The sequence below is a fragment of the Aquarana catesbeiana genome, linkage group LG10 (assembly GCF_042186555.1).
Source record: "Aquarana catesbeiana isolate 2022-GZ linkage group LG10, ASM4218655v1, whole genome shotgun sequence".
NCBI classification, from domain to species: Eukaryota; Metazoa; Chordata; class Amphibia; order Anura; family Ranidae; genus Aquarana; species Aquarana catesbeiana.
In genome coordinates this window covers 10,869,666-10,894,296 of record NC_133333.1, presented here as the reverse complement: position 1 = coordinate 10,894,296, position 24,631 = coordinate 10,869,666, and the positions used below count along the sequence as shown (strand labels likewise).

The 24,631-nt window shown below is 45.8% G+C and overlaps 2 protein-coding genes across 4 annotated transcripts in view; one reads left to right on the top strand and one right to left on the bottom strand.

The window, feature by feature from the left end:
* Window positions 1-1,933: 1,933 nt before the first annotated feature.
* LIN37 (lin-37 DREAM MuvB core complex component) lies at window positions 1,934-19,968 on the bottom strand. Its single transcript, XM_073601612.1, is given in 13 exon segments — window positions 1,934-3,516; window positions 4,547-4,562; window positions 4,565-4,619; window positions 6,164-6,306; window positions 7,462-7,560; window positions 7,563-7,613; window positions 9,500-9,582; window positions 11,735-11,764; window positions 14,483-14,533; window positions 15,940-15,988; window positions 15,991-16,017; window positions 17,233-17,335; window positions 19,964-19,968. Coding segments are annotated over 12 exon segments (720 nt in total). The 5' UTR covers window positions 17,267-17,335; window positions 19,964-19,968; the 3' UTR covers window positions 1,934-3,434.
* Window positions 19,969-20,243: 275 nt separating this feature from the next.
* Window positions 20,244-24,631, top strand: part of PROSER3 (proline and serine rich 3) — a 28,484-nt gene continuing 24,096 nt past the window's right edge. For 2 of the 3 annotated variants that reach the window (XM_073601611.1, XM_073601609.1), the window contains exons 1-2: window positions 20,244-20,343; window positions 21,681-21,770. In XM_073601611.1, the coding sequence (XP_073457712.1) occupies window positions 21,760-21,770 (11 nt within the window). In that variant the 5' untranslated portion in view covers window positions 20,244-20,343; window positions 21,681-21,759. The remainder of the gene's footprint in view (window positions 20,344-21,680; window positions 21,771-24,631) is intronic. The other variant, XM_073601610.1, reaches the window with a different exon arrangement.

Here is a 24,631-nt window from a genome sequence, read left to right as displayed (position 1 = left end):
TGATTTTAACATTTGTAATGTTTAACAAAATTTTTAAATTTTTTTTTACTTTGTTTCAAGTTGAGTAATTTTGCACCTCAAAACTCCCATTTCCACTTTTTTTCTGTAATGTCTTTATTATGGGGGGAGGTGATGAACGTCAATAAGACCCCCCCATCCCTGGATAAAAACGTATTTTTCTTTTTGAACCCAGTGCACTTCACAGCTGAATTCAAGGATTTTAGCCACCTTTGTAACAAAGTGCAGGCACACTATGAGGTAAGTCCAAGAAGATGCATGACACCTCCTGAACTTATCTCTATTATTTATGTCTGACAGGTTTATGGCTCTACACTCAGGCTGTGAGAGAGAGAAAGAGGCACACAGAGCAGCTATGCCCACGCCTCCCCCCTCTGGTGCCCATTCAAAGAAGCCTTTGTATTACGTAAGCTCCTTCACAATAAAACCGTCAGATGTAAAAAAAATAGAGACAAGCCCAGGAGATGTGATGCACCTCCTTGGACTTAACTCTGAGTGCCCTCACTTATTTTTTAAGGAGATTAATTCCAAGAATTAAGCTTTAAGTTGGTAGTAAAGCCTCCTTATTTTTAACATTAGTATAGTTTTAACACAGGACAATAAATCATCCGTCAGTAAACTTCAGGAACAGTCAGATACTTGTTTGTTTACGGCCCCATCCTCCGGCTTCCTCCAGCCACTCATAACGAAGTTTCATCACTCATAGCACCGTAGTGTATTCATAAAAAGTGGGCGATGTGAGGGCGCTGCCTGCGCCGACACGAATGGGCAGCCTGAGCAGACAACACATGCAAGACACGCCCCTCCTCTCCCTCCTGACTCCGCCTTGGAAGTCGCTGTCACTTCCTTAGGAGGAGGAGAGAAGGCGCGTCTTCTGTATGTTTCTGCAGTGCTGGGGGTTCAGGGTTAGTAAAAGGTGAACATTTTAAAGCGACCCTGTCTAGTTAAAAAAAAAATTAAATAAACAATAAAAAAAAAAAAAAAAAAGGAAAGGAGTTACTGCCTGCAAAAGAAGACCTTTCCTGCCTCCAGGTTCTCTCATCTTAATTAGTTTAAGGGCCAGTTCACACCACATGGAGGCCAGTGTATTTTTTTTCCTGCATCAAAAAAAAGCAAGGAAAGTAGGTTTATATGGTTTTCAATGGCATAGTTCACACCAGTGCTTGTGGTTCCAGAAAATAAAAAAGTAGAACATGCTGCATTTTTTCTGCACTGGACCACGCCTAAATGCACCAAAAAACGCACCAGAAATACACTAGAACACACATGTCCTTATTTAAGGTTAAGAAAAAAGAGGGGGGGGGGGGAATGCACTGGAACGCATCAAAAACACACATATCCTTATTTAAGGTAAGAAAAAAAGAGGGGGGAAACACACCAAAAACACATGGGAACACACATGTCCTTATTTAGGGTTAAGAAAAAAGAGGGGGGAAAAAAAACGCACTGAATGCATCAAAAACGAGCATTTAAAAAAGCATCTGGAACGCACCTAGATTGCGTTTCTATGGTGTGAACTGGCCCTAAATCCGAAGCTTTTGGTTCACTTTACATAGTTTATTTGCGCCAAGCGAGCCATGTCCCTCACTAACATGTGAGGCCGCTGGATGTGCGGTATAAAGTGTATGTAGCTGAGGCTCCATACAGCATAACTCACTGTGTTCCGGGTTGAAGCCGAGACCTTCCTGTCTCATTCCCGGAACACAGTAGAGTCTATTCTGAGCGTCGCTCAGCCATTCATAGAAAGTGATGTATTGTATCAATGAATACAAAGCTTCCTCTGATTGGCTGAGTCAGAGACTGTGACATCATCATCCGTCTCTCTGACTCAGCCAATCAGAGGAAGCTTTGTATTAATTGATACAATACATCGCTTTCTATGAATGGCTGAGCGATGCACAGAATAGACTCTACTGTGTTTTGGGTACGAGGCAGGAAGGTCTCGGCTCAAACCCGGAACACACAGTTCTGTACGGAGCCTCAGCTACATAGAATTCATACTAGATGTGCATCAATACCGTTTTTTGTTTACTGGCACGTATGAGTACCGATACTTTTGATCAAGTACTCACTGATACCGACTACCGAGTTGCTTTTTGTTTGCCCATTGCTGCACTTCTTAAATGGCGCTTCTCTGCCTTTCTATACTGGGAGCAATGGGGGGGAAACCAAATGCGATTCGGACAGGAATCACACCGCATTCCTGTCCAATTTGCATGCGATTCTTTGCAGTGCGATTTGAGCCCATTTATTTTGTATGGGCTCAAATCGCAAAGGTATCGGTTTGAGAGGAGCATTTGCCTGAGTACCGGTATTGGTGCAACCCTAGTTTATACCACACATCCAGCGGCCTCACATGTTGGTGAGGGACATAGCTAGTTTGGGCCAGCTTGGCCCAAATAAACTGTGTAAAGTATAACAAAAGCTGGAGCTCAGCTTTAAGACCCCTTTTCACACTGGGGCCGCACGTGCGTTAGCACCGCTCACGTTAGCAGCACTTTAGCGCTGTTTAAGCGGAGCATTTTTGTCCGCTAGCATGGCGCTTTTAGCCCCCCGCTAGCGGCCAAAGAAGGGGCTATAAACGCCCGTGTTGCGGCGTTTCCGAAGCACATTTCAGGCGAAGTGTTGCCCGTTCATTGCAATGGGCAGGGGCATTTTGGCATAGGTGTATACATCGCTCCCAAACCGCCGCAAAGAGGCTGCTTGTAGGACTTTTTCTAACGTGTCCCGCAAACGCACCGCCCCCCAGTGTGAAAGCATTCCGGCGGCATGGGGGCCGTTTTCAGGCGCTTTAGAGGCGCTATTTCTAGCACTAAAACGCCTGGAAACTGCCTCATGTGTGAAAGGGGTCTAAGAGCTGCGGCTGCCTGAACAGTTTTCACATCTGGGCACTTCCAGGAGTGTCACCCCCTCCCCCCACACTGCTTGCTATATGCTGTGGTTTCATCCACCGGCTCCCTTTCTGGAAGTGTTGAATGTAAAGAGGTCCGGCCCGGGAGTATTGCCCATATCCCTTCAAGCGGTGGCCCTGCTCATCAATACTGCCTTGTGGGCGGTTGGTGTTGGCATGAAGTGTGTGCCAATAAGACAAGCCCATACATAGCTTATTTCTTCACCTCTTATATAAAAATTAGGGCCAGATTCATCAATTCTGGTTTGGAACAAAAATACAGGAACCACCCACAGCAGCCAATCAGAATGCAGACCTCATATTACAAAGGAAAACGCAAACCCACCGATAAAGTGGTACCTCTACCTTGTCCCAGGCCCAGTTTCTATTCATTAGCCCATCCCCCCCCACACACACACCAGCTGCAGGATCAGACTCCAGACAGATGTGCAATATAAAAACATGGCAATAAATACAATACTCAGCGGAGGCCCCAATGGCGTCAATACAGCGCCAACGGCCCGGGTTACTGGCGCTCGTACATCTCCTTCAAGATCTTCATGCTCTGGGTGTAGCGCTGCTGATTCTGGTAAGACGCATCTTTCCACCTGAAATACAAAAACATTCAGATATAAAAGAGGCGCCCTCTGCTGGAGTCTTCTAGATCCTTTACAGGCCAGGTATATATATATATATATATATATATATTATATATTATATATATCTCTATATATATCCTGTTTCCCAGAAAATAAGACCTAGCGTGATTGTCAGTGATGGCTGCAATATAAGCCCTACCCCCTAAATAAGCCCTACCCTGCAAATAAGACCTACAAGGACTTTAAACTAGGGCTTATTTGGGGGGTAGGGCTTATATTGCAGCCATCACTGACAATCACGCTAGGTTTTAATTTCGGGGAAACAGGGTATATACACACATACATATTAGGTGTTCACTGGGAGAGGAGGACCTAAAATAAAATAAAATAAAATATATTTATATTAATATGTCTGGCTAAAGGTAGAATACCCGAGTATTTGGCACCTCATCCCATGTAGTTAAATATATGAAATGGGAAAGGAGAGGGGGATTGTGGCGGTGCTTACAAATAATATGGAAACCGTATATTTATAGAAAAATATATATAATTTTATGAGAATAAAAGTTTAAAACAAAACAGGGCCAGTTCATTCAGGAACATTCAACATATGAAGGTGGTCATATGGCGAATGTTCAACTTAAACAAAAGGTTTCATATTCCTATATTAGCCCGACATGTTTCGCCTACTAGCTTCATCAGGGGGATATACGAATCAGTCAGGAAATGCGTAAGACTGTACGAAAAATACAAAAAAAACTGAAATAAGTACAAAATATCAAAAACATAAATATATTGTCTATATCCTGTGGATCTGGGCTTTCTTCACCTATATGTCCGCTTCTTCATCATTACCCCATCAGACATCGGCGGTACACCTCAAGATGGTTGCCACCGCACAAAGACACACAATAAATATATGTATATACATATACACACACATATATATATTATATATACACACACATATATATATTATATATACACACACACACAGTATATCACTACAAGCTCTACATAAGAGATGTCTTTTTCCTACCTCTGCCGGACCTTCTCCATCGCTCCATGTTCCGACAGATCAGGGTGGTCATGCTGGGCGTCTGCTCTGCTGGCTGATAGAAAGTGTGAGGGATAAATGATAAGAAATACAAATATTCTCCAACATGTTTTGAAGCTACTAATAAACTAAACCTAAACACTCAGGTTAAATCCAGAAGTTTTTGTTGCACATGTTTGCACACGCATGTGGAAGCCACGCTGCCGCATCAAGCTTCTCTGATAAGTGTGTTCCCTAACTGAAGGTCCTAACTATGAGACTTATATAGCAATGCATGAACTAAAAGCAGGCCTACCTGGAGGAAGTCCTCTCCTCAAAGGTAGAGCAACACAGCTGAAGTCCAGACATCAGCCAAGGCCGCTGGAGACATCCAGTATGTGTGTGTGCACCAAATCCCTAAAAAGATGCAGTATGTGCGTCCACCAAATCCTATAAAATCCAGTATGCTTCCATTGGCCAGCGGGGGAGCCAATCAGTGGGTCCGGCAGACTCGATGTCCGCCGGCCAACCGCAATCGTTCCCCACAGTGGCAGAACGGGGATCTGCCTTTGTAAACAAGGCAAATCTCCGTTCCGACAGGGGAGATCACACAGATCCTGTCTTTCTGCTATGCAGGAAGATGGATCTGTGTGTTTGTTGTCCCAGTGGCCCTTCCCCGTACAGTTAGAACGCACAATGAGGGAACACAGTTAACCCTTTGAACGCCTCTGATGTTAACCCCTTCCCTGCCAGCGTCATTAGTACAGTGACAGTCTATATTTTTAGCACTGATCACTGTAATAATTGTCTCTGGTTCCCAAAAGAGTGTCAAATATGTCCGTTAGGTGTCCCAACTGTCCGTCGGAAAAAATCACCGATCGCCGCCATTACTAGTAATAAATAAATAATAAAAATAATAAATCTATCCCCTATTTTGTAGATGGAGTAACTTTTGTGCAAACCAATCAATGTACGCTTATTGGGATTTTTTTTACCAAAACATGTGACAGAATACAAATTGTCATAAATTAATATACACACACATACATATACAGTGGAACCTTGGATTAGGAGCATAATCCATTCCAGGAGAATGCTTGGGATCCAAAGCACTCGCATATCAAAACGAGTTTCCCCATAGAAGTCAATGGAAACGAAGATAATTCGTTCTGCATTGACTTCTATTGCATGCCATACTGCATGTGGCCACAGGTGAGGGGGCGCCGGAGAGCCTCGGAAATACTCAGGGACAGCTCGGCTGAACTCAGAAAGCCTCGGGAACTGAGTATTTCTGAGCGATTCCAAGTATTTCCGAGTGTCCTCGGCGCCCCCCCCCCCCCCAGCACCTCTGGCCAAATGCGGTACTGCACACCACATTAGCTTGAATTCTGGTCGTTTTGCGCGACAACACTCGCAAACCGAGTCAGAATTTTTTTTTAAAAAGTTGCTCGTCTTTCAAACGCTTGTTAATCGCTTTAACCAAGGTTCCAGTGTATATATGTATGTGTGTTTATAATATATATATATATATATATATATATATATATATATAAAATTTTTCATAATACTTTGCCCTAAATCTTCCCTTTTTATCTTCACTGGAAAAATAAAAAGACTTACTATGCTGAGGTTGAGCTGGTCTTCATCCCGAGGGAAGGGTGATGGAATTCTCAAGTTTACCGGATCTCCACTCTCCGTCACGGGACACGGTACGGGAAGCGGTAGGTGGTAGATGTTCTGAGAGCTCCCGTTCACCACATCTCCTGGAAAACAGAAAAGAGAACAAATCAGCTATGAAACCAAAACTTTATATAACGCTCTTCTTAGATACAAGGGTGAGACTAAAGTAAGCCCCGTCTTCCAGGTGAAACGCGTCAACATAGCAGGTCTCGGCATGTGAATTTTACTGAGTGCTGCCAGGTTATTTCTCTTGATTGGTTTGGTGTAGAGGGTGCATAGGACAAGCCCCCTACCTGGCGTTTGCACCCAGTCTTTTAGGAAGGTGACCCGTAGGTGGTCCTAAGTGAAGCCATGCTGCATTACCTCTTCTCGTGGCGTGGGCGTTGATGGGCGTTCGGGGGACCTTTGCGCGCCAGGCTCGGCACACAGGATAAAGGGGGGTGGGTCTTCAGAAAACTTCGCCAAGTCTACGCTCCGATCAAAGAGGCGGAGACGAGCCCCCTACCTGGCGTTTGGCACCCAGTGTTTTCGGAAGGTGACCCGGTCAGGAGCCTGGAAGCAGCCGAATTCATTGCAAGCCTCCCTCCATATTTACACCGCGGTACTCAATATAACAGAGGGTTCAGTTGGTGGATACATTGGATATGTCAGCACTTCTGGAGAGACTTAAAGTGGAGTTCCACCCACTTTTACAACTCTTCAGCATCCTTCACTAAACTGTACACTGTAAACAAATTGGATATTTTTTTTCTCAGCACTTACTGTATACCTGCTGTATTCATTTTCCACTTCCTCCTCCCTGGCCGCGGCCCATCGCATCATTTCCTGTTTGCAATGCCTTCTGGGAAGGGGCGGCAACTTCCTCTGACACTTGCTATGGAAACCTGACCTGAAACCTATTACACTGCTTGTGTTGCACTGAGCATGTGCGAGATCTGTAAGGATGAGATCAGGAAGGAATACAGTCTGGCTTCAGATGCCCACACTTAAGATGGCCACGGCTGCTGTGAGTTTATAAAATAACAAACTATTGCTATAAACTAACAAAACAGACCCTTAGTTTACAGAGTAACTTTACTAGAATACATTAAGCTTGTGTATTATAGGGGTATTTTTATTTAAAAAGTATAATTTCGGCCTGAACACCGCTTAAGGGGGTCAAGTGTAATACTTAATAACAGCTTAAAGGGGTTCAGACATTAGAGAACCTAGTCCTCAGTGAAGCCATGCTGCATTACCTCTTCTGATGGCCGTGGGCGTTGATGGGCGTTCGGGGACCTTTGCTCCGGGCGCATTGCGCAGCCAGGCTCGGCACACAGGATAAAGGGGCGTGTCTCAGAAAACTGCGCCAAGTCTACACTCCGATCAAAGAGGCGGATGACGAATGTGTCTGATGGAGAGAGCACACAGAATATTTGAAGGGAAGGTACGGTTATTTTCAGTGAGAAGATATTTGGAGTTATATGAAACATTTACTTGAGAAGTTGTTTATAAGACTTTCACATTCATGTATGCTCTTAATTATTTATATGATATTAGAGACGTATATTAGCCACTAGAAGCTGAGTAATCACTATAATCACACCGCCTCTATGCTGAGTATTGAACAGAGAGAAGTCTAGATTACTCATTGGAGCAAGCATCCTTACATGGTGGACCACGGTCCGAATCCGGAGCGAGTCACTGTTCAGTCCGGACCACTGCGGTCACACCATTCAAGGAGCCGCTTTCTCCTCCAGCCTCCGCCATTCTCATACAGCAGAGAGGAGGCAGCACAGCACTGGACGGCACTGTTTTTAGTACATGAGGAGATGCTGTACGCATTGTGGCAAAACCAGAGAACACAGAGGGCAGGGGACATGGCTGTAAGGAAGGGGGGTGATTTGAAGGGGGGCAGAGGATGTGAGGGGTGTGAAGAGGGGGAGAGGACATGACTGTGGGGTGGGAGGATGTGAAATAAGGGGGGGGGGGGGGGTAACGGACATGGCTTGGGGGGGGGGTGAAGGGGGTAGAGGACATGGCTGGAGAGGGTGAAGGCAGTGTGAAGAGGACATGGCTGTGGGGGGCGGGTGGTGTTAAAGGGAGGTAGAGGCACATGGCTTTGGGGGGATGTGAAGGGGGGTAGAGACATGGCTTGGGGGGGTAGGAGAACATGGCTTGGGGGGGCGGGGAGGGAATGTGAAGGGGGTAGAGAACATGGCTGGGGGGGGGGGGGTGAAGGGGGGGTAGAGGACATGGCTGGGAGGAAAGAGGACATGGCTGGGAGGAAAGAGAACATGGCTGGGGGGGGGGGGCGGGGAGGGGATGTGAAGGGGGGTAGAGGACATGGCTTGGGGGGGGGGGGGGGGGGTAGGAGAACATGGCTTGGGGGGCGGGGAGGGAATGTGAAGGGGGGGTAGAGGACATGGCTGGGAGGAAAGAGAACATGGCTTGGGGGGGGGGGGGGGGGGCGGGGAGTGGATGTAAAGGGGGGTAGAGGACATGGCTGGGGGGGAGTGAAAGGGGGTAGAGGATATGGCTGGGGGAGAAGAACATGGCTTGGTGGGGGGTGGGGATTGGATGTGAAGGGGGGTAGAGAACATGGCTGGGGGTGGGAGAAGAACATGGCTGGGTGGGAGGAGAAAATGGCTTGGGGGGGCGGGGAGTTGATGTGAAGGGGGGTAGAGGACATGGCTTGGTGGGGGGGGCAGGGATTGGATGTGAAGGGGGTAGAGGACATGGCTGGGGGGGGGGGGGGGGGTGAAGGGGTGTAGAGGACATAGTTGTGGGGTGGTGGACAGTGTGAGGGGAGGTAGGAGGACATGGCGGGGGGATGTGTAGGGGGTAGAGGACGTGGCTTTGGGGGGGGGGGATATGTGAATGAAAGTGGGGGGTCAGAAAACTACTGCGAAGGGGAAACTGAAGTGAGGGACTTTGATATAAGGGGGGGATGGCGATATTCAGGGGGGGCTGAGGACACTGATGGAGGAACACTATTGTGATATAAGGGGGGGGGGGTGGGGTGGAGGGGTGATGTGAAGGATCATACGATTCAGACCTTTGCTGGAAGAAATTTTTACTGATTGGACCTCCATGAATTGTAAGCTCTCTGCTTAACAACTGCTGCAAAACTATTTTACTATTTGAGTTAAGTTGTCCCATAACTGAAAAGCAATGAACACTCAACCCCCCCCCCCCCCATGCACAGCATAAGAGGACAAAGGCTGAAGACACACAGATGCCCCTCCTCCTCTAAGAAGCCCCGCCCCGATTACACTGACTCTCCATTACTCTTACTGGCTTTGGGCTGTCCGGTTTCGGTGATGCCATCTTCCTCTTTTCTCTTCTTCCGTCGGTGGTGGGAAAGGCGTGCTGGTGGCCTAACAGCGAGAGAGAGAGAGGAAGGTGTGCAGAGAGTTGCAATCAAATAAAGTTTTAGATCTAAAAAGGTCGGTAACAACCCAAAAGTTCAGATAACAGTTTAGGTTTTGGAGTGAACTAGTTTAGGGTAAACACGACCTGCACTCTGTAAATATCAAGGCGCGTCGTCTAAAGGGAATCCTGGCTTCAACTACCGTTCCTGCCCGCCAACCTTGTCCACTGATGCGTTTCACCCAGATTAAGCCCCGTCCTGGTGAAACGCAACAGAGAGCATGGTCGACGGGAGGGGACTGTAGCTGCCATTGTGATGAGAAAAAAAAATACAGGAGGAGCCATCCTGGAACTCCACTTTAACCCCCTCCCGCCCGGCCTATTATAAAATGACAGCCAGGCAGGAGGCTCGTCATAGGAAGTCCTCCCAGGATTGCGCCACGCTCCAGCGCGATCCGTCACCCTCTGTATCCAATGGAAACAACGGGTGACAGATCATTATACCGGCCTGCTGCCAGTACCATGTGATCGCTGTGACCAATCAAAGCAGACCACATGATAATTGTACACAATGAATGGCTTTGAATCACACCATTCACTATGAACTATTGTGCTGATCACTGTGATTTGTCACATTACAGAAAGGGCCAATCACAGCCCATCTGTACCATGTGACTAGCTGTGTCCAATCACAACAACAATAAACACTGAATTAATCTATTTAATTCAGTAAAATATTCAATCATAGTGTGTAAAAAACAAAAAACAAAACAAAAAAAAAACCCTGATCCCTGCCACACCAGTTATATGAGGACACTGTATGTAAAAAAGTGCCGACCAGTCGCCGCCATTATACTGCGGCAGGTCGGCTCATTCCCGCAAAATCGCCCTTTAAGAACCATAGCAGGTGCACGCCTGCTGCGCGGCCGGCGCCCCCCCCCCCCCCCCCGGAGATCGCGGTAAAGAGAGCTAGAACAGGGATCTGTCAATGTAAACAGACAGATCCTCGTTCTGACAGGGGAGGAGGGGGAAGGGGAGGGGGAGAGGGAGAGAGAGAGATCTGCTGTTCCTAGTGATTAGGATCTCTCTCCTTCTCCAGTCGGTCCCCTCCCCCCCACAGTTAGAAACACCTCCCAGGGAACACACTTAACCCCTTGATCGCCCCCTAGTGTTAACCCCTTCCCTGCCAGTGTCATTTACACAGTAATCAGTGGCTATTTTTTGCTCTGATCGCTGTATAAATGTCAATGGTGGAAAAAAAAAAAAAAAAGTGTCAAAAAAAGTGTCTGATCTGTCCGCCGCAATGTCGTAGTCCCGCTAAAAATCACAGATCGCCGCCATTATTAGTAAAAAATAAATAAAAATGCCATAAATCTATCCCCTATTTTGTAGACGCTTTAACTTTTGCACAAACCAATCAATATACGCTTATTGCGATTTTTTTTTTACCAAAAATATGTAGAAGAATATATATTGGCCTAAAATTGAGGAAGAATTTTTTATTTTTTATTTTTTTTGGGGGGGATATTTATTATAGCAAAAAGTAAAAAAAAATAAAAATAAATATAATTATATATATATATATATATATATATATATATATATATATATATATATATATATATATATATATATATATATTTTTTTTTTTTTTTACTCTCTTTTTTTTAAATTGTCGGTCTTTTTTTATTTATAGTGCAAAAAATAAAAACTGCAGAGGTGATCAAACACCGCCAAAAGATAAATCTATTTGTGGGAAAAAAAAAAAAAAAGGACGTCAATTTTATTTGGGTACAGTGTCGCTCGACCGCGCAATTGTCAGTTAAAAGGACGCAGTGCCGTATCACAAAAAAAAAAAAAATTGCCTGGTCATTAAGGGGGGAAAAAAAAATCTTCCGGTCTGTAAGTGGTTAAGCTGCCCATCATCATGATTGGATGATTGGCCAGTAGTGAGTTGTGGGAGATGGAAAAAAGGCGATCTTCATGGAAAGTAGTGATGATATCGGAGAGGGGGGGGTCGTGTCACCAGGAAGCGAGAATCAAAAATGCTGAGGAAGTACAGGAGAGTCTGAACAAAATACAATCCCGGTTATGTTTTTGGGGATTTCACCTCCGGGGTTCACTTTACTTGTGTAAGAGGGAGTTTGAGCAAAGATTTACCTTTTTCCAGCTGCAGAAGGAGAAGAGTCTCTGAAATCACAAAAAAAAGAGGAACACATTTAGGACAAGCCTGCAAGATTCTGGTTGGAACTGGAACTATTGTGTACTGCTGATCTGAGAATTTGCTTCCCATCCTGAGATCTCAGCTCAAACTTACACACAATTATATATATATATATATATACACACACACACACACACACACACACAGTATATACAGCACATCCGGAAAGTAATTACAGTGCTTCACTTTTTCCACATTTTGTTATGTTACAGCCTTATTCCAAAATGGATTAAATTCATTATTTTCCTCAAAATTCTACAAACAATCCCCCATAATGACAACGTGAAAGAAGTTTGTTTGAAATCTTTGCAAATTTATTAAGAAACAAAAAAAAATCCCATGTACATAAGTATCACAGGCTCCTCCCATGTACATAAGTATCACAGGCTCCTCCCATGTACATAAGTATCACAGGCTCCTCCCATGCACATAAGTATCACAGGCTCCTCCCATGCACATAAGTATCACAGGCTCCTCCCATGTACAGAAGTATCACAGGCTCCTCCCATGTACAGAAGTATCACAGGCTCCTCCCATGTACAGAAGTATCACAGGCTCCTCCCATGTACAGAAGTATCACAGGCTCCTCCCATGTACAGAAGTATCACAGGCTCCTCCCATGTACAGAAGTATCACAGGCTCCTCCCATGTACAGAAGTATCACAGGCTCCTCCCATGTACATAAGTATCACAGGCTCCTCCCATGTACATAAGTATCACAGGCTCCTCCCATGTACATAAGTATCACAGGCTCCTCCCATGTACATAAGTATCACAGGCTCCTCCCATGTACATAAGTATCACAGGCTCCTCCCATGTACATAAGTATCACAGGCTCCTCCCATGTACATAAGTATCACAGCCTTTGCCATGACACTCAGAATTGGCTCAGGTGCCTCCTGTTTCCACTGATCATCCTTGAGATGTTTCTACAACTTGATTGGAGCCCATCTGTGGTAAATTCAGTTGATTGGACATGATTTGGAAAGGCACACACCTGTCTATAGAAGGTCCCACAGTAATCAGTGCATGTCAGAGCACAAACCAAGCCATGAAGTCCAAGGAATTGTCTGTAGACCTCCGAGACAGGATTGTATGGAGGCACAGATCTGGGGAAGGGTACAGAAAAGTGTCTGCCGCATTGAATGTTTCAATGATCACAGTGGCCTCCATCATCCGTAGATGGAAGAAGTTTGGAACCACCAGGACTCTTCCTAGAATTGGGCCGCCCGGCCAAACTGAGCGATCGGGGGAGGAAGGGTCTTAGTCAGGGAGGTGACCAAGAACCTGATGGTCACTCTGAGAGAGCTCCAGCATTTCTCTTTGGAGAGAGGAGAACCTTCCAGAAGAACAACCATCTCTGCAGCACTCCACCAATCAGGCCTGTATGGTAGAATGACCAGATGGAAGTCACTGCTCAGTAAAAGGCACATGACAGCCCGCCTGGAGTTTACCAAAAGGCACCTGAAGGACTCTTAGACCATGAGAAACACAATTCTGTGGTCTGATGAAACAAAGATTGAACTATTTGGCCTGAATGGCGTCGTGTCTGGAGGAAACCGCTCATCACCTGGCCAATACCATCCCTACAGTGAATCATGGTGGTGGCAGCCTCTTGCTGTGGGGATTTTTTTCAGCTGCAGGAACTGGGAGACTAGTCAGGATCGAGGGAAAGATGAATGCAGCAATGTACAGAGACATATTTGATAAAAACCTTCCCCAGAGCGCTCTGGACCCCAGACTGGGGTGAAGGTTCATCTTCCAACAGGACAATGACCCTAAGCACACAGCCAAGATAACAAACGATTGGCTACGGGACACTTCTGTGAATGTCCTTGAGTGGCCCAGCTAGAGCCCAGACTTGAACCTGACATAGGCGTGCATCACGGGGTGTGCCAAGTGCGCCCGGGCACACCCTAATCACCCGTGCAGTGTTTGTGTAGCCCCATGCCGGTTGTCTCCCGAGATCTGCCTTGGCTGCTGTGAAAGGCTGCATCAGAATTCAGTGTTGATGTGGGGGGTGGGCGGGACCGAGCTGCTATCAAACACCAGCCAATGGGATGGGGTCTGGGCAGGCTGCTATGTGTATTTGGCTCCGCCCCCTTTCTTAAGCAGCCCAATAATTGGCTGGTGTTGGACAGCTGCTCGGTCCCACCCACCCCCGACATCAACGCTGAATTCTGACAGCTGCTCTCTCTCCCTACATGTAGTTACAATACATGGCAGTGTCACACTCTGAGCGGCTCTCACAAGCCCCAATATTTGCTCAATGTGATACCCCCCCTCTCCTCTGTATGTGCTTCCAACCAGTGCCACCTGTCAGTGCAAACCAGTGCCACTGTAAGTGCCAATCAGTGCCAGCGCCGCCTGTCAGTGCCAATCAGTGCCAGTTCTGCCTGTCAGTACCACCTGTCAGTGCCAACAAATGCTGCCTATCAGTGCCAAACAGTGCTGCCTATCAGTGCCCATCAGTGCTGTCAGTGCCCAACAGTGCTGCCCATCATTGCTGCCAATGTCCAGTGCTGCCAATCAGTGCCAACCAATGCCACCTATCAGTGCTGCCTATCAGTGCTTCCAATCAGTGCCACCTATCAGTGCCATTATTTATATACCACACATATTTATCATTCTAATAAACATCTAATGTGTCCACACCGCACTCTTCTCTCCCCAACCTGTCTTACTTGCTATGGGGGTCTGTCGAGGCCTTTCCGCCATCATCCTCCATCTGTTCCCTAGAGAAACCAGACACAGAGTTATTATTATTATTATAATACAGGATTTATACTGTATAGTGCCGACAGTTTACACAGCGCTTTACAACATGAGGGCAGACAGTACAATTACAATACAGGAGGAAATCAGAGAGCCCTGCTCATTAGAGCTTACAATCTAAGCAGGTGACACACACAATACACAGAGGTGAATGATCAACCAGAGCTTCCAATAACAGAAATAAGATGGGCACTGCGTGATTATATCCATTAGGACCAAGAGATCCTCTACTACTCCCCCCCCTCCCCCCCAATAAGATGGGCACTGTGTGATTATATCCATTAGGACCAAGAGATCCTCTACTACCCCCCCCCCCCCCCCAATAAGATGGGCACTGTGTGATTATACCCACCAGGACCAACAGGAAATGGTAGGGTGCTTTCCATATATTGTAGCTAATAAAATATGTATGTAATATGTCAGCTATGATTGCATGCAGGAGATAGGTCAATTCTATGGGACCTACAGTCTGCCATCAGCTATGATCTCAGGCAGGAGATAGGTCATCTTCTTTGGGGCCTTACAATCTATCTCCTGCCTGAGATCATAGCTGATGATAGGTCATCTTCTATGGGGCCTTACAGTCTGCCATCAGCTATGATCTCAGGCAGGAGATAGGTCATCTTCTATGGGGGCCTTACAATCTATCTCCTGCCTGAGATCATAGCTGATGGCAGACTGTAAGGCCCCATAGAAGATGACCTATCATAAGCTATGAGCTCAGGCAGGAGATAGGTCATCTTCTTTGGGGCCTTACAATCTGCCATCAGCTATGAGTTCAGGCAGGAGATAGGACAGCCTTTGTGGGACCTTACAGTCTGCCATCAGCTATGATCTCAGAAGAAGATAGGTCATCCTCTGTGAGGCCTTACAGTCTGCCATCAGCTATGAGCTCAGGCAGGAGATAGGTCATCTTCTATGGGGCCTTACAATCTGCCATCAGCTATGAGTTCAGGCAGGAGATAGGACAGTCTTTGTGGGACCTTACAGTCTGCCATCAGCTATGATCTCAGGAAGAAGATAGGTCATCCTCTGTGAGGCCTTACAGTCTGCCATCAGCTATGAGTTCAGGCAGGAGATAGGACAGCCTTTGTGGGGGCCTTACAACTTGCTTGACACTTTTGCTCTGATGGGGAGAAGAGTACAAGTCTTTTTTTTTTTTTTATTATAATTGACAATTTAGAAGTACACGTCTTAAAGCTCCTGCTGCATTCCCTGCAATACATTGACTTTAAGCAAGAAGCGCCACCCCTTCTACAATGCCCACCCCTTTTTCTAGATAAGGTTCCTCTATGAGAATCCACCGACTGACAGACACTGTGAATTCTCCATATAGAAGCAGAATGAGTGATCAGAGGACGGTGACTGACCTGTCGCCTCATTCCTATCCAGGAGACCCTGCAGGATGGCTTCCAGCGGTTCCGGGCGTTGGCCGCCTCCAAATCTGACCGAAAACAAAGACGGTTACATTATTACTGCATAGAATACAACACAGGTCCACTGTACAGGGTCACCAGTAGGGGGGGGGGAGGGTCCTCAGATATCTGACACACCCGGAAGTGAGTCGGGTTCTTTTGATTCTCAGATGCTGTGGCTTCACAAGAACATGAAAATAGGAGGCATCGCCCGACGGGCTGAGAACCGATCCTCACCGTGTTATGTAAAGTGATCTTGCTGGCTGTAGTCAATTTAGGCTCCATTCACACTTGTGCTACTTGTCATGCGACTTTACAGAAAGTCGCATGGCAAGTCGCAGCCCATTCTTGTCAATGGCACCCATACAAATCGGTGTGACAGAGTCGCTGCGATTTTGAAAAGGTGCCTGCGCTACTTTGGGGGGCGACTATTGGTGCGACTGCGGTGAAGTCGGATCAAAGTCGCACTGCAAAATCGTGTGACTTAGGAGACGAGCTAATGTGAATGGAGCCCAATGTACCCATCATCAGTGTTTATGTAACCACTTCAAAACCCGGCACTTTCACCCCCTTCCTGGTCAACTTTCAGCGCGGTCACGCAACTCTGTACCCGAAAATACAGTTTTTAGCATTCTTGGAGACAGATAGAGCTTTCTTTTTTTGTTGGTATTTAATTACTACCGGGGTTTTTTATTTTTTTGCTAAACAAACGAAAAAAGACAGATTTTTTTTTTTAACGTTTTTCTTAGTTTTGTTTATAAAGTTTTGAAAATAAGTAATTCTTCTTCTTCACTGATGGGCGCTGATGGATCTGCACTAATGGGCGCCAATGCAGCTGCACTGATGGGCGCCGATGAGGCTGCACTGATAATCTGCATTCATGAGGTGGCACTGATATGCTGCACTGATGAGAATGCACTGATGGGCGCTGATGAGGCTGCACTGATGGGCGCTGATGAGGTGCACTGATAATCTGCATTGATGAGGTGGCACTGATATGCTGCACTGATGGGCGCTTATGAGGCTGCACTGATAAGCTGCTCTGATGAGGTGGCACTGATACGCTGCACTGATGGGTGCTGATGAGGCGGCACCGATATGTTGCACTGATGGCCGATTTAGCCTGTGCCAACCCAAATAAAAATCTTACAGCCCCCAGATAAAAATTGTACAGCCCCCCCCCCCCCCCAGATAAAAATCCTGTAGCCCCCTCGCCAAACCCACAGCCCATACATCCTCCTCACCTGTTTTCTCCACCTTCACCTTTGTGAGCGACATGGCGGGCACAGGGCGGAGCCTCGCCGGGTGACACGTCTGAACAATTCCTCCTGGAAGGATCGGTGTCACCTGTAAGACAGATCAGACGTTAGCGTCTCTCCTCTGTACACAGATATACAATGTAAGATTTTACCCGAGGTTCACACCTATCCGTTGTTCCATTAAACATGGTTTCCTATGGATCCAATTCACATCTGTGCGTTTTAAGCTAATGCGTTTATTTTAGAAAAGGGTCAGGGACTCCCCCCCCCCCCCAGCAGATTGCGTTTTGTGTGTAGTAGACTTCAATGGACCAGCACAAAAAACGCAAATGTTGCGTTTTTAATGCATTTTTCACTTTTTTTGGCTAATAGGAAGGAATGACAGTTCTGTTCATGGAGTGCAAACTTTACACTCTCTGGCACTCAAGTAGCATCAAAGTAATTAAAGTTAAGGACTAGGGTTAAGGTCAAGGACAAGGGTTAAGATCTAGGGTTAGGGTTAAGGTATAGGGTTAAAATTAAGGACTAGGGTTAAGATCTAAGGTTTAGGGTTAAGAAATAGGGTTAAGGTCTAGGGTTAGGGACTAGGGTTAAGATCTAGGGTTAGGGTCAAAGACTAGGGTCAAGGTCTAGGGTTAAGATCTAGGGTTAAAAACTAGGGGTTATAGACTAGGGTTAAGATCTAGGGTTAGTGTTAAGGACTAGGGTTAAGGTCTAGGGTTAGGGTTAAGATCTAGGGTTATAGACTAGGGTTAAGATCTAGGGTTAGGGTTAAGAATAGGGTTAAGGTCTAGGGTAAGGGACTAGGGTTAGGGTCACGGTCTAGAGTTAGGGTCAAGGACTAGGGTTAGGGTAAAGGTCTCGGGTCAAGGAATAGGGTTAGGGTCAAGGACTAGAGTTAGGGTCAAGGGCTAGAGTTAGGGTCAAGGGCTAGGGTTAGAGTCAAGGGCTAGGGTTAGAGTCAGGGCTAGAGTTAGAGTCAAGGACTACGGTTAAGGACTAGGGTTAGGGTCAAGGACTAGTGTTAAGATGTAGAGTTAGGGTCAATGACTAGGGTTAGGGTCAGGGGTTAGGGTCAAGGTCTAGAGTTAGGGTCAAGGTCTAGGGTTAGGGTCGAGGACTAAGGTTAAGGACTAGGGTTAAGGTCAAGAAATAGGGTTAGGGTCAAGGTCTAGAGTTAGGGTCAAGTCTAGGGTTAGGTTCAAGGTCTAGGGTTAGGTTCAAGGTCTAGGGTTAGGTTCAAGGTCTAGGGTTAGGTTCAAGGTCTAGGGTTAAGGACTAGGGTCAAGGTCTGGAGTTAGGGTCAAGGGCTAGGGTTAGGGTCATGGGCTAGGGTTAGGGTCATGGACTAGGGTCTAAGGTTGGGGTCAAGGACTAGGGTTAGGGTCAAGGACTAGGATTAGAGTCAAGGACTAGGGTTAGGGTCAAGGACTAGGATTAGAGTCAAGGACTAGGGTTAGGGTCAAGGACTAGGGTTAGAGTCAAGGATTAGGGTTAGGGTCAAGGACTAGGGGTTAGGGTCATGTACTAGAGTTAGGGTCAAGATCTAGGATTAGAGTCAAGGACTAGGGTTAGGGTCAAAGACTAGGGTTAGCGTCAAAGACTAGGGTCAAGGTCTAGGGTTAGGGTCATGGACTAGGGTTAGGGTCAAGGACTAGGGTTAGGGTCAAGGACTAGGGTTAGGGTCAAGGTCTAGGTTCAAGGAATAGATTAGGGTTAGGGTCAAGGACTAGAGTTAAGATGTAGGGTTAGGGTTAAAGACTAGGGTTAAGGTGTAGGGTTAGCACGACCCTAACAATTACTTCTGACCTTAACATGTGACTTTGGACACATAAAGGTTCCTGCACTACTTTGATGCGACTTGAGTGGCAGGGAGTGTAAAGTCACATTGAAGTCGCACATCCCCTCCCCCCTCCTACATGACAACAGTATGAAGAGTAGGGATGAGGATCCCTATCCTGCTGCCCCTCCCCCTCCCCGGGTATTCCCCGCCCCTGCACATATACAGAGGACCGCGGGGCGGGGATTACCTGGGGGGGGGGCGGAGTCAGGTACAAATCGCTGGTTGTCAGGGTGAAGAGGCGCTTTGATGGCAGGAGGCGGGCTTCCCGATCAGAGGAACGCTGTGATTGGCTGGGAAGCTCCCGATCGTATACAGTGTCCGGGGAGACACACATAATATATATATATATATATATATATATATATATATACACATACACACATGTATGATGGGGGCGGGAACTTCTCTCCATCTGAAGGTGACAACACAGGAAGACATTTGGGGGCGGGGACAAGGAGTTGTCACCTCATAACAGGAAGTGACATCACTGCAGATTTCTAATGACTGAATATACATGAATGTGTCTTCCACACCAGCTGAAACCTGAAATCAGCCTTCCAGTGGCGGGGAGACGTAAACACACAGCCTGTGCTGCCTCTGTACACAGCTCTGACAGTCTCATGTTTCAGGCCCTGTGGGGGGGGAGGAGCTAAGTCAGTGTGAGGAGGCGGGGCTGTGACACACTGCCCGCCCCAGAACACCGGAGTCTCACCCCTCAGGCTGCACAGAGGAGAGGTGGGATAACAGAGGCTCCTGGAGGTGTCAGATTATAGACGGGGGTCCCCTGTGGTGGTGGTTGTTACTATGACCCCCGGTGTTCCCCTCCCCCTCCCTTCTCCACACCCCGGGCTCCGCCGCCGGTGTTCAACTCACCTCAAAACCCGTCTCCTCTTCTGTCCCGCCCCGCGCTTCCTCATTGATCGTCTTGCTACTCAGGGCGTAGCTATTGGCCCATCTTCGCGTCAGTCACCTCCCTCCGGCCAATCACTGTCGGTAGCAGGGGGCGTTGTGCGTGATGACGTTAGGTCTTCAAGGTGTAGATTGGAACGGGGCGTAGTTACTCTGGAGGGGGGGAGGGGGCAGAATGGAAAGGGCGGGGCTATCCAAGTGTATCGTGGAAGGGGCGGGGTTTCTTAGGGGTTAGACTGAAAGGGGCGGGGTTACCCGGAGTGCAGTGCGGGACGGTGGTTGCCTGGAGACGGGCGGCGGAGGGAGCGGGAAGTACGAGAAGCGCACCGGGGACACCGACACCGGTAATGGGGGATGGGCCGATCCTGCTCACTGCCTGGGTGTTATGTAATGTATGATGATGTCTTATCGGGATAGATCAGAATATATATAGAGAGAGGGGGGTCAGTCCTGTTTTTAGAGGAGGAAGAGGGAACATTTCTGTCTGTGACCCCATAAGAGAGATTTCCCCTCACTTCCTGTCCCGGTGACACCCATACAGAATATAAAGGCACTCAGACAAGAAGACACGCTGAGTCCCGGGACGTTCACCACCGCTAATAACTACGTCTTCTCTTCTGTGTCCCCATCATTATAGAGATTCTCCACCTCTAACTAACATACCAACGTATTCCCAGATATACCCCGACCCGTATACAGGAGATCCTCCACTAATTCCCCCATATCTTCTCTGTATGATTTTATTGCTTTCTAATAAATAATAATAGTACATAATATAAATACATAATAATACTATAAACACATGTAATACATACCTATAAATACATGATAAAAACAATAATATTATAAATAATACATAATAAATAATAATACTTCATATAAATACACAATAAAAGCAATAATAATAATACATAATATAAGTAATAATAAAACTTCATATAAATACATAATAATAATAATACTTAATATAAACACGTAATACATAATATAAATACATAATAACAATACATAAAATAAATTATAATACTTCCTATACATGCATAATAAATAATAATACTTAATATAAATACGTAATAAAATCAATAATAATACTTAATATAAATACATAATAATACTTCATATAAATACGTAACAACAACAACAACAACAATAATAATACTTAATATAAACACATGTAATTACATAATATAAATACATAATACATAAAATAAATACATAATAATAATACTTACTATAAATACATGTAATACATACTATAAATTCTTGATAAAAACAATATTAATAATATTATAAATAATAATACTTAATATAAATACATAATAAAATCAATAATAATAATACCTAATATAAATACATAATAACAATAATATAAAATACATAATAATACTGCATATAAATACCTAACATAAATACATAATAAAAGCATTAATAATAATAATACATAATATAAGAAATAATAATATTATTTCATATAAATACATAACAACAACAATAATATAAACACATGTAATACATAATATAAATACATAATAATAAAACTTACTATAAATACATGTAATACATACTGTAAATACTTGATAAAAACAATAATAACAATATTATAAATAATACATAATAATAAATAATAATACTTGATGAGATCGGTGAATATGAAGGTTTTATTTTTGTCTTCATTTGTTAGTTTTCTTTTAGGATTTGGTCCTTTTTTGGGAGGAACAGAGAAGAGAGATTCCGGCTTCCCTGTCACTGAAATACAGACCATGAAAAGCAGGTGTGTCCCTGAGAGACGAACGTTCCCCATCACAGCCTGATTACAATCGATGTTCTTTAATCGCTTGCTGACCGCCCCATAACAGATCTACTGCTACGGGGCGGCTGTTCTGTGCAGAATCGTGTGTGTACACACACACACACACACACACACACACAGATATAGATAGAGATATATATATATATATATATATATATATATACATACACAAACACACACACACTATGTGATCCTACACTTCTAGCTAGGGGGCGCTGTTTCTGCTGTGATTGGTCACGTCAGAAGCTGATCAGCGGACACCAGACAATGGATGACGGCCGATCATCGGGAGGAGAGGCTGGGCGGGGCTCTACATATGTAAACAAGACGAAGCTCCGCCCTGTCAGCGGGGATGTGGCGGTTTTTGTTTCTTTGCAAAGCACTTCCCTTAGTAAAAGCCCCGAACACCTCACACATAAACACTGGCTAGGCACACATTTAAAGGGGTGTTAAAGGTTTGTTTAAAAAATAAATAAACATATCATACTTACCTCCTTGCACAGAGTGGCCCCGATCCTCTTCTTCTGGGGTCCCCCAGCAGCGCGCCTCCTTGGAGACCCGCTTTCCCACGGGACACTCTCTGGCACTCAAGTAGCATCAAAGTAGTTAAAGTCAAGGACTAGGGTTAAGGTCAAGGACTAGGTTTAAGGTCAAGGGTTAAGGACTAGGGTTAGAGTTAAGGACTAGGTTAGGGTTAAGGTCTAGGGTTAAGGGCTAGGGTTAGGGTTAAGGGACTAGGGTTAACGACTAGGGTTAAGGATTAGGGTTAAGATCTAGGGTTAGGGTTAAGGACTAGGGTTAAGGTCTAGGGTTAGGGTTAAGGACTAGGGTTAAGATCTAGGGTTAGGGTTAAGGTCTAGGGTTAGGATTAAGGTCTAGGGTTAAGGTCTAGGGTTAGGTTAAGGACTAGGGTTAAGGACTAGGGTTAGGGTTAAGGTCTAGGGTTAGGGTTAAGGTCTAGGGTTAAGGACTAGGGTTAAGATTTAGGGTTAAGGACTAGGGTTAGGGTTAAGGTCTAGGGTTAAGGTCTAGGGTTAGGGTTAAGGTCTAGGGTTAAAGGTTAGGGTTAAGGACTAGGGTTAAGGACTAGGGTTAAGGACTAGGGTTAGGGTTAAGATCTAGGGTTAGGGTTAAGGACTAGGGTTAAGGACTAGGGTTTGGGTTAGGGACTAGGGTTAAGGACTAGGGTTAAGGTTAAGGACTAGGGTTAAGGTTAAGAACTAGGGTTAAAGAGGAGTTCCGGGCCCCCATGAAAAAATACAAATACTGCAGCTGCTCACTTTTAATATTAGGACACTTACCTGTCCATCTATCCCACGATGTCGGCACCCCAGCCGATCTTCGGATTGGCTCTCAGCTGCTGCCGCCATTCGTAGTAAGGAAACCCGGCAGTAAAGCCTTTCAGCTTCACATTTGGTTCCCTACTGCACATGCGCGAAGCGTGCTGCGCTTTCTAATTGGCCTGGTGGCGGAAGAAGGAGGGGGGGCAAAACTTCCAGGATATGGTGCCGGGACATTGTCTCCCAGGAGTGGGAACAGGTACAATTAAGTGGAGGCTCCACTTTGGGTGGGACTCCAGTTTAAGGACTAGGGTCAGGCTCAAGGCCTGGAGTTAGGTCAAGGTCTAGACCAAGGACACTCATGCAGGTGCGTTCCAAAGTTCTGCTGCTGCATCCATTGACACAGAAAGCAGGACTTCCCCCCCCCCCCCCCCCCCCCCGGTCACTGGATTGGATTGATTTTCAATCTGTCCAATGAGGACCCGAGACAGTGGCCGGAGCTGCTGTGCTCATCTCCATCACTGGAACGATCGGGCTCAGGTAAGTAGAAGGGGAGGCGATGTAACAACACTTCGAGTATGAAAGGGGTTAAAGTCGTTTAGGACATTCCATACCCAAACACAAAGGCAGCTACCAAACACTTTCATCAGCTGAACAAGGAACCCATACAAATAATTCTCCCCCCAAGTACAAGACAAGGGTCTGTGTTGAGGTTCAAGCAGGAAATTAATCTTTATTCAAACACATGTTATACAGATCCCACTTCAAAACACTTCCCCCACCCTTGGAAAACAGGGCGGGTTAAACTGTCCAATGACAATGGACACACAGGTCAGGTGTGTTTAACTTCTCATCAGTAAACAGTCTTAACAGGGGGGGCTGCTGGAGGAATCCCCCCTCCCTCTTCCTCACAGCAAGACACTTAGACATCCATAATAGTTAAGGCAGACAGACACAATGGACAATAGAATACAGTCACACCCCAACCATCACAGCAAATAGTACACAACATAATGAGACAGAACACATTATATATACATATATACAGCATTGAGTCTGACTAGCACAGATCATAGTGGGGTTCTCATTCACCTTGTACCCCTATTAGTGACTCCCATCACAATAGCATATCCAGGGTCCCCAGAGTCTGTGTGTCTTGGGGGGGACATGGACCTGAATCTAAAGTAACGCCACCTCAAAGGACCTCAGGCATACAGCTCACAACGAGCACCGTTCCCCAAATGCCAGGGCCCATAATCGGTAGGCAAGAGGCCGGCATTCAGTCCCCTCCAAAAGCCTCTGTCCTGGCTAGGGTCTGTCACAGGGGGGCTTCTGCACTAAAGAAGGTTTTTCACCCTAATGCAGTGATGGCGAACCTTGGCACCCCAGATGTTTTGGAACTACATTTCCCATGATGCTCATGCAATCTTCAATGTAGTGGATTATCGTGGGAAATGTAGTTCCAAAACATCTGGGGTGCCAAGGTTCGCCATCACTGCCCTAATGCATAGAATGTATTAAAGCAGAGTTCCACCAAAAAAA